Source organism: Lipotes vexillifer, unplaced genomic scaffold, assembly GCF_000442215.2.
Source record: "Lipotes vexillifer unplaced genomic scaffold, Lipotes_vexillifer_v1.1 scaffold835, whole genome shotgun sequence".
Lineage (NCBI taxonomy): Eukaryota > Metazoa > Chordata > Mammalia > Artiodactyla > Lipotidae > Lipotes > Lipotes vexillifer.
Window position 1 is genome coordinate 100,273 of NW_006774135.1, and position 9,703 is coordinate 109,975.

Consider the following 9,703-nt stretch of genomic DNA (forward strand, 5'->3'; position numbering starts at 1 on the left):
CTCCCTCTGTTCAGGCCCGGCCTGGGCCGGGACATGGCGGCTGGAGAGGGGACCCGGCTTGCTGAACCTATGGGAGTGGGGCCAGGGGAGGAGCCAGCGCTCCGCGAGCCCTGCCCGGGTGTGGGTTCTACACCCACATGAGAGCCCGCCCAGCCACGGCCCCAAGGCTGAGCCCAGGCCACAGGGCCAGCTGCATGGCCCTTCCTGCGCTGTGGCCTGTTTTTCATGGGTCCCGTCCGGCATCATTCCCCGCACTGGGTGTGGGTGCAGGAGGCCCCACCCAAAGGCAGGGACGCCAGCAAGCTGTGAGTCTGTCTGTTCACATTCCTGGGCTTGCCCAAGGGGTGCCTCAGCTTGGTCAGAGCACAGCAGCCCCTGCCAGCTCCCCAGCACGCCCTGATCCCAGACCTCAGCCCCTCCAGCCCCAGTTTGGCGCCCGTCCCGGTCTGACTCCATTCTGACAGTCAAGCCCCTGTTTATAGAGGATTCTCTGTGTGCCTGGGTCAGCTGTTGGTGGGCACTCACCCTCCCTGTCTTCAGCAGACAGACATGGAGCTCCCAGCACACTCCAGGCCCGTCCTAGGCCCTGCCCCAGCAACGGGCCGCATTCTCTTATCGTTCTCACCCCATGACCGAGCCAGGTGATAAGACAAAGAAGTAAAAGACAGAGTAAGCCAGCCGTGGCCAGCGCTGAGGAGAAACGTACAGGAGGACCAATGGGCGGGGGTCAGTGAGGCTAGAATGTTGGAAGGGCACCCGGACAGGGGCTCACAGAGAAGGGGGTCTGAGCCAGGCTCTGGATGGGGTGAGAAGGGGCTGGGCTGAGTGGTCCGAGCTGAGGGGTCCAGGCAGAGGGGGCAGCAAGGCCAAGGTCCTGAGACGGGCACGTGCCTGATGTGAGGGGAGAGGACCCCTTGGCCATTGTCAGGACCTTGGCCTCCGCTGAGAGGGAGATTGGGGGCGTGTGGCAGTGTGCTGGTGGCTTGAAATGGACTGTGACGGGAGTACTTACACCAGGGAAATTGGCAAATACTACAAATCAGCCCCTCTCTTTCTTGGTAGAACCAAGTTTTAAAATGTTAGTAGCGAACCCTGAGGTGTGGGAGGGATTCGAGCATCGTCTCACCTGGACACCTGAAAACCCTTCTGACCAACAAGTCTTGGGAGGTTGAATAACCAAAATAAGGGAACAGGGTTAGGAAATAGCGAAGCTAAGGGATGTATCTGCGTTGAATTGAAACCTCGATGACTCCAAGACTAGAGCACAGAGTTCTGTGACCAGCATGGAGGCTGTGTGTGTGTGTGTGTGTGTGTGTGTGTGTGTGTTCTGCGTTGTTTGCATGTGAAGAGGCTGTGAGTGTGGACAGGGTTCTGTACACACGTGTGATGCTGCGTGCGCCTTCTTAACCTGTGTATTGTGAGACTGGGAGCCAGGGCTGCTGGCCGCTGGTCAGGCCCCCTCGCCTGAGCTCTGCCCCCACCCCAGAGCATCCCGAGCCTGGAGAGCCAGCAAGAAAACCTGGAGCAGCCTTTCCTGAGTGTGTTCAAGGCAGGGCAGCGGAGGGCGCCCGTGAGGAGCCTGGGCACGGTTGTGCACTACACCAAGGTCCAGCTGCGTTTCCAGCACAGCCAGGTGGGGGCCGGGCCGGGAGGGGCACGCTTGAGGGCCGCCCCGGGGCCTGCCCCCAGCCCTCAGACCCTGGCCCCACTCGCCCCCAGGACATCAGCGACTGCTACCTGGAGCTCTTCCCCTCCCACCTCTACTTCCAGGCCCATGGTTCCGAAGGACTCACTTTCCAGGTGAGGGGACATGGGCGGCGGAGGAGCGGGGGGAGAGGGAGAGAGCAGCCCCTTGCGGGGCACGCGGCCCAGTCCTGCTGGGCCCAGTCCCCCAGCCCTTCCCTCCCGCTGTGCTCTGGCAGGGCCTGTTACCACTGATGGAGCTGAGTGTCTGCCCGCTCGAGGGATCCAGAGAGCACGCCTTCCAGATCACAGGTGCGCAGGGGCACGGGGGTGCTGCCTGTGCTGACCTGGCCCCCAGGAGGGTGAGAGCGCTAAGGCTGCTCAGTGAACCTGGCCGTCGACCGGCCCCAGGACCCGGGCGGGGCTCGGAGCATGTTGAGGGGCCCTGGCCTTTCCTCCAATGGGCACGCGTGCGTCTGCCGGGCTGGGGCGGAGGGCAGTGGGTCGGGGGCCTCCAGAGCTGTGCGTGTGGTCATCAGTGGCTCCCCCCAACCCTTGAGGAGCCTTGCTTGTGGCCGCTGGCCTAGCCTACTCTGCCCCTCCCCCGCAGGCCCGCTGCCCGCCCCGCTTCTCGTGCTCTGCCCCAGCCAGGCTGAGCTGGACCGCTGGCTCTACCACCTGGAGAAGCAGATAGCCCTCGTGGGAGGGGTGCCGCGCCGCCACCCAGCACCACCGCAGGTCAGTGCTGGGAACCCCACGCCCCTCTCCATCCCCACTCTCCCCCTGCCTTTGACCCCCCCCTACCAGGGCCCCCCTGAGAACGAGCTCCCCTGGACTCTGCAGCGCAGGCTGACCCCGCTGCGGACAGCATCAGGGCTCCAGGTAGTGGGCACCGCCATCTGCGCCTCAAGGGTCAAGCTGCAGCATCTGCCCTCACAGGTGGGTGGGGGGCGCAGAGGTGGAGGGGGCAGGGGAGGGGTGCAGGCGGCAGGTGGGGGCCCTGGGTGTGTGCCGGTGGAGCCCCTACTCCGCCCTGTGGCCCCTCACAGGAGCAGTGGGACCGGCTCCTGGTCCTGTACCCGACCTCCCTGGCCATTTTCTCCGAGGAAGCAGATGGGCTTTGCTTTAAGGTGGGTCCCTCCCCACTGTGGACCCGCCCCAGGGACGCACCCTCTGCGTGGGGGTGGGAGGGGGCAGCAGCTCAGGAGGAACCTGTATTTCGGGGCCTGTTGGGACAGATAGCACTGGCCCCACCCACCCAGCCCGCTGCCCTGGTCAGTCTGGTCTTAGCCTGACGTGGGCAAGGAAGGTGGGTGCCCTGCCTCAGCATCTCGTGTCATCCTAGAGGGTCCTCAGGCACCAGCAGACCCATCACCTGGGGTGGGTGGCGTGGGGGCCCCTAGTGCCCCTAAAAGGGGCCTGTACCTCTGAGCAGGCATCTTCCTGGTGCCTGAGGCTTATGCGTGTGCGTGTGCACGTGTGGGCCCGGGCGTGGGTGTGAAGGTCCTTCGGGGCCAGAGTGAGTGTCATGTGCATCAGGGTACTACATTCTACTCTGGGGGTGATCATGGCTTTCAGTCACTGAGAAACACACAGGGGGCTTCCTCGTAATCCCTTCCCACCCACCCCCATCTTAGCGGGTGGCCCAGGGGACCAGTCCCCGACCAGTCCTGTGTCGGCCATTGGCTGGCGAAGGCCCCACCTGGAGACCGGGGGGTGAAGGCACCTCCCAAAGACAGACGGGGAGTGCCTGGCCTCCCACGGGGTGTTGGCCTTGGACCTGCCTTGCCCTCTGCCCGGCGTCCGAGTGCCCACCCAGCCCGGGAGGACAAGACGGGGCAGTGGGCACAAGGGTTGCTCCCCCTGACTAAGGCCTCGTCCCCCCTGGATGCCCCACAGGGGGAGCTTCCACTCAGCGCCATCCACATCAACCCAGACGAGACGGAGAAACAGATCCGCTCTTTCCTGATCGAAGGTGGGCAGAGGCCAGGCCTGGGAGAGAGGGTGTGAGCCTAGCGCGCACCCAGTTCTGCACCGGGGCTTTGCAGGGGGCACCCTGCCTGCCAGGCCCCCTCACGGCATCTGTGTGCCAGGCCGTCTCATCAACACCATCCGTGTGGTGTGTGCCAGCTACGAGGATTATGGCCACTGGCTGCTCTGCCTGCAGTCGGCCTGCCGCGGGGACAGGGCCTCCCCACTGCCCGGCCCCGAGAGCTTCCCGGGGCTGCAGGCGCCCCCACAGGTGAGGAGTCAGCAGGGGAGGTGCCGCCAGGCAGCGGTGAAACAGGAGGGTGGGCCTGGGCCCGGGGCGGTGGGGGGAGGGGCCCTGCCATCCGGCTCACCCTTACCCACCACGGGCTGCCCAGGCTGTGGGCGGTGGCCGAGGCTCACTCTCCTCTGACGGACGGACCAGCTGGGACTCGGGGTGCCCAGCACCCGCCTCCAACCGCACCAGCCACTCCACGCCTGAGTCCACCGGAGGCTGCCCTGCCCGGCCCGCACCGGTGAGTATCTGGGGAGGAACGGGCAGAGGAAGGGGGCGGGGGACACTGCGGTGCGTTTGTGTTGGGGACCCCACTGCAAGTAGGGCCCTAGTTCCTCAGGGGAGGGGACTCAGACCGGAGGGGCTCTGTGTAGCCTCAGAGGGGTATGTGGGAGAGGGCCCCGGGGAACATTCTGGAAGGTCCTTGGTCCCCACAGGAGCAAGCCAGCCCTGGCTGCCCCAGCGTCGGTGGGCACAAGGCAAAGCTGAGGCGGGCCGGCAGCAACCGATCACCCAGGAGCAAGGCCCAGGGCGAGGGGCCCGGCCCAGCCACCCCACTGCACCTGGACCTGACCAAGGTGGGCCCAGCATGCTGACCCCGGCTCCAGGCATGGCTCTCCCTCCCGCCCTCCATGTCTCCGGCCTCCTCGGTCCTGGAGCCACCCAGAGGCCTCTTGCACAGAGAAGGGAGGGCCTGGACGCTTCCAGCTCCAGCGATTCTCTCTGTTCTGTCTCTTGCCTGTAGTTGAGGCTGGAGGATGGCCCTGAGGCCCCAGACTACTCTCTGGAGACACCACACTCCCCGCTGTACGCTGACCCCTACACACCACCTGCTACTTCCCACCGCAGGGTCACAGACGTCCAGGACCTGGACAAGGTCAGTCCCCTGCTGGGTGACAGAAAGAGCTGGACGTGGCCACAGCCTGAGGTTGAGAGGGTGCCTGAAGCCTGAGATCTGCTCAGGCTGCCACGGGAAGCTAAGGGGGTTTCTGGGGCAGGGGCCTCTCAGCTGCACAGAGGTCCTAGCCCAGGGCCTCGGTCACCAACGCTCTCCTGACAGTTCCTCAGTGCGATGCAGAGCTCGCTCGGACCTGAGCCCTCGAGCCCATTCCCCTTGGTCCCCGTGTCCGTGCCTGTCTCTGACCCCAGCTCTGGATTCTCCGGCCCCCACTTGCTCTCCGAGAAGGGAGTCCCGCAGGCCCGAGCCTCTCAGCGGCATCGCAGCTCCATCAAGGGCCGGGGGTCCCGGCCCCCAGGCTCCCCTCAGCTTGTGAGTAGCAGCCCCCACCCCGGGCAAGGGGTTCTGCAGCGGGGGCGGGGTGGGGTGGAGAGGAGACCGCATGCGGCCTCCTGGGACCCTGAGGGAGCAGGAGAGATGGAAACGGGGGAAGGGAGGATGGGTGGAGACCAAGGACGGGAGCATCGGCAGGAAGGGGGTGGGGGCAAGAGGAAAGGTGGGGGCGGGGTCTGGCAGGTTGCCTGAGGCTTATGCGTGTGCGTGTGCACGTGTGGGCCCGGGCGTGGGTGTGAAGGTCCTTCGGGGCCAGAGTGAGTGTCATGTGCATCAGGGTACTACATTCTACTCTGGGGGTGATCATGGCTTTCAGTCACTGAGAAACACACAGGGGGCTTCCTCGTAATCCCTTCCCACCCACCCCCATCTTAGCGGGTGGCCCAGGGGACCAGTCCCCGACCAGTCCTGTGTCGGCCATTGGCTGGCGAAGGCCCCACCTGGAGACCGGGGGGTGAAGGCACCTCCCAAAGACAGACGGGGAGTGCCTGGCCTCCCACGGGGTGTTGGCCTTGGACCTGCCTTGCCCTCTGCCCGGCGTCCGAGTGCCCACCCAGCCCGGGAGGACAAGACGGGGCAGTGGGCACAAGGGTTGCTCCCCCTGACTAAGGCCTCGTCCCCCCTGGATGCCCCACAGGGGGAGCTTCCACTCAGCGCCATCCACATCAACCCAGACGAGACGGAGAAACAGATCCGCTCTTTCCTGATCGAAGGTGGGCAGAGGCCAGGCCTGGGAGAGAGGGTGTGAGCCTAGCGCGCACCCAGTTCTGCACCGGGGCTTTGCAGGGGGCACCCTGCCTGCCAGGCCCCCTCACGGCATCTGTGTGCCAGGCCGTCTCATCAACACCATCCGTGTGGTGTGTGCCAGCTACGAGGATTATGGCCACTGGCTGCTCTGCCTGCAGTCGGCCTGCCGCGGGGACAGGGCCTCCCCACTGCCCGGCCCCGAGAGCTTCCCGGGGCTGCAGGCGCCCCCACAGGTGAGGAGTCAGCAGGGGAGGTGCCGCCAGGCAGCGGTGAAACAGGAGGGTGGGCCTGGGCCCGGGGCGGTGGGGGGAGGGGCCCTGCCATCCGGCTCACCCTTACCCACCACGGGCTGCCCAGGCTGTGGGCGGTGGCCGAGGCTCACTCTCCTCTGACGGACGGACCAGCTGGGACTCGGGGTGCCCAGCACCCGCCTCCAACCGCACCAGCCACTCCACGCCTGAGTCCACCGGAGGCTGCCCTGCCCGGCCCGCACCGGTGAGTATCTGGGGAGGAACGGGCAGAGGAAGGGGGCGGGGGACACTGCGGTGCGTTTGTGTTGGGGACCCCACTGCAAGTAGGGCCCTAGTTCCTCAGGGGAGGGGACTCAGACCGGAGGGGCTCTGTGTAGCCTCAGAGGGGTATGTGGGAGAGGGCCCCGGGGAACATTCTGGAAGGTCCTTGGTCCCCACAGGAGCAAGCCAGCCCTGGCTGCCCCAGCGTCGGTGGGCACAAGGCAAAGCTGAGGCGGGCCGGCAGCAACCGATCACCCAGGAGCAAGGCCCAGGGCGAGGGGCCCGGCCCAGCCACCCCACTGCACCTGGACCTGACCAAGGTGGGCCCAGCATGCTGACCCCGGCTCCAGGCATGGCTCTCCCTCCCGCCCTCCATGTCTCCGGCCTCCTCGGTCCTGGAGCCACCCAGAGGCCTCTTGCACAGAGAAGGGAGGGCCTGGACGCTTCCAGCTCCAGCGATTCTCTCTGTTCTGTCTCTTGCCTGTAGTTGAGGCTGGAGGATGGCCCTGAGGCCCCAGACTACTCTCTGGAGACACCACACTCCCCGCTGTACGCTGACCCCTACACACCACCTGCTACTTCCCACCGCAGGGTCACAGACGTCCAGGACCTGGACAAGGTCAGTCCCCTGCTGGGTGACAGAAAGAGCTGGACGTGGCCACAGCCTGAGGTTGAGAGGGTGCCTGAAGCCTGAGATCTGCTCAGGCTGCCACGGGAAGCTAAGGGGGTTTCTGGGGCAGGGGCCTCTCAGCTGCACAGAGGTCCTAGCCCAGGGCCTCGGTCACCAACGCTCTCCTGACAGTTCCTCAGTGCGATGCAGAGCTCGCTCGGACCTGAGCCCTCGAGCCCATTCCCCTTGGTCCCCGTGTCCGTGCCTGTCTCTGACCCCAGCTCTGGATTCTCCGGCCCCCACTTGCTCTCCGAGAAGGGAGTCCCGCAGGCCCGAGCCTCTCAGCGGCATCGCAGCTCCATCAAGGGCCGGGGGTCCCGGCCCCCAGGCTCCCCTCAGCTTGTGAGTAGCAGCCCCCACCCCGGGCAAGGGGTTCTGCAGCGGGGGCGGGGTGGGGTGGAGAGGAGACCGCATGCGGCCTCCTGGGACCCTGAGGGAGCAGGAGAGATGGAAACGGGGGAAGGGAGGATGGGTGGAGACCAAGGACGGGAGCATCGGCAGGAAGGGGGTGGGGGCAAGAGGAAAGGTGGGGGCGGGGTCTGGCAGGTCCCTGAGCTGGCCGCCAAGCCGGTCCAAGGGCCCATCCCTCAGACTTGTCGTTGGGGTCCCCAGGTGTCTCCTGCGACGGAAGTTGCGCCCGAACCCCCGCCACCTCCCCCAGGTGAGTGAGGGCCCTGCCTCTTCCTGGGGAAGCTCTGGGTGTTGCTTCCTGAAAGCACATGCACCTCTGCCCTCCCCACCAGACGGCCGCCCCGCAAGGAGCTACGACAGCGTCTGGGACAAAGCTCTGTCACCTTCCCACCAGCGGTGGCCTCGAGGAGCACCAGAGGCTGAAGGCGGGCTCGTCCAGTGGATCTGATGGCCACCAGGAGGCTGCTTCTCGGGACCACCTTCCTGCATCGACCCTGCAGGAGGGGCTGAAGCAGGACCTGGGGCTTTTTAGTGGGGCCACAGGCACCCAGTATCGAGTCAGGGTCTGACCCCAGCAGGTGCAGGGGGCCTCCAGACCCCTGAGTTACCCTGGGCTCGTGAGGGGTTAGGAGGGCCTCACCCTCAGGACACCTTGGCCAAGGTGACTGGACGCCCAGAGGGGCCAAACCTCAGCCTGCCCCTCAGGGAAGGAATGAGGGAGGGGACTCGGGGTAGGGGCTTCACCTGGGAGAGGGGGGATGGCACAGGTGTAAAGGTCAGAGGGCTGAGAAGGTCAGTTAGCGAGAGTCAGAGTATGTGAGGCCAGAGGGCACAGGGTCTGAGACATCACAAGCAGGAGGCAGGAAGGTGGCCTGGGCGCATGTGAGCGTGAAGGTCGGGAGAAACCGGCAAGAGACTAAACAAGAAAGCAAGAGATTTTATTGGTGCCGTGTGTCCACGCGTTCTGTCCTGAGCAGCAGGAGTCTCCTGCGTCCCGGGGACCCTGTACGTGCTGCCTCGGGGCTGGACGCCCCCCCAGCGCCTAGTCTGGCAGCCCCCTTGCTCCACTACTGCCCGCACCCTGTCCACCTTCCTGTGCCACCTCCGGCTCCTGTCAGCTCTGGGCGAACCCAGGCGTCCCGTCCCTCCACCGGATACCCTTGCCTTCTGCCTCTGCACCTCCTCCAGGGCTCCCCAGAGGAGGGGCTCCAGGCTCTGCCCTACAGACCCCCAGCCTGCAGGGCCCCTCTGGGTACCTGCTCAGCATCTCGGGTGGGAGCCGAGGAGGCCTTGACCACAGACCCCTGGGGTTCAGGGGTTAGAGAGGCCTCAGAGACCTCCAGCGGCCCAGCCCACTTATAAACAGGGCAGAGGGTCCCTGGGACGCCACCCCGCAGCCTGAAGGCCCTCTGCCCAGATCTCCAGCTGGGGCCTCGCTGCTGCTCTGAAGCCCCATCATACCCCTCCCTCCAACAGGATAACCACATAGGATTAGGACTCCAGTTAACTCTGGTTTCAGATAAACCACAAATAATTCCTTAGCATAAGTAGGTCTCATACTGCGTGTTTGAGATTCCAGTTTTGATGGACACCTTGTGTTTTTTGTTGCTAATCTGGCACCTTACTAACTCCCAGCTCCCTGCTTGGCCTACCCTCCCAGCCTTCCAGAATCTCCCCACTCCCAAGTGTGGAACACAGCCTCGGCCTCGGCCACTGGCTGGACCCTCAGGCAGAGTCCAAGGGAGCCAGGACCAAGGACGCAGGCTCCTTCCTAGATGCCGCAGAACGCAAGGGTCAAAGGGCAAGGCCTGAGGGCAGCACCTCATCCTGAGCACCTGTGGACAATTCCTCACCCTGCGTCTTCCTGGGCGGAGCCTGGGTCCTAGGAGCTGGGGCTGCGGCGCCCCCGCCCCACCTGCCGGCGGAAGTACCGGATAGCGGAGATGGTGCCGATATTGGCCAGCAGAACTGCAAGAGAAGCACGAGACCTCCTGAGTGCCGGCTCCATTCCGGCCCGGGTCCCCACCCTCCATCCACACGGCGGGGTTCTCAAAGGATGGGAGGAGGGCTTCCCAGGTGGCGCAGTGGTTGAGAGTCCGCCTGCCGATGCAGGGGACACGGGTTCG

The 9,703-nt window shown here is 65.4% G+C and overlaps 2 protein-coding genes across 2 annotated transcripts in view; one reads left to right on the forward strand and one right to left on the reverse strand.

Moving 5' to 3' along the window:
* PLEKHN1 (pleckstrin homology domain containing N1) overlaps positions 1–8,025 on the forward strand; it is a 10,744-nt gene extending 2,719 nt beyond the window's left edge. Inside the window, exons 3-16 of the mRNA XM_007448902.1 lie at positions 1,487–1,633; positions 1,720–1,800; positions 1,923–1,995; positions 2,294–2,421; positions 2,491–2,622; positions 2,733–2,813; positions 3,583–3,658; positions 3,777–3,913; positions 4,050–4,187; positions 4,875–4,883; positions 6,984–7,115; positions 7,299–7,508; positions 7,779–7,827; positions 7,910–8,025. Of these exons, the coding sequence (XP_007448964.1) occupies positions 1,487–1,633; positions 1,720–1,800; positions 1,923–1,995; positions 2,294–2,421; positions 2,491–2,622; positions 2,733–2,813; positions 3,583–3,658; positions 3,777–3,913; positions 4,050–4,187; positions 4,875–4,883; positions 6,984–7,115; positions 7,299–7,508; positions 7,779–7,827; positions 7,910–8,025 (1,509 nt within the window). The remainder of the gene's footprint in view (positions 1–1,486; positions 1,634–1,719; positions 1,801–1,922; positions 1,996–2,293; positions 2,422–2,490; positions 2,623–2,732; positions 2,814–3,582; positions 3,659–3,776; positions 3,914–4,049; positions 4,188–4,874; positions 4,884–6,983; positions 7,116–7,298; positions 7,509–7,778; positions 7,828–7,909) is intronic.
* A 1,434-nt stretch (positions 8,026–9,459) lies between these two features.
* Positions 9,460–9,703, reverse strand: part of PERM1 (PPARGC1 and ESRR induced regulator, muscle 1) — a 4,303-nt gene continuing 4,059 nt past the window's right edge. The window contains exon 3 of the mRNA XM_007448963.1: positions 9,460–9,545. Within this exon, the coding sequence (XP_007449025.1) occupies positions 9,460–9,545 (86 nt within the window). The remainder of the gene's footprint in view (positions 9,546–9,703) is intronic.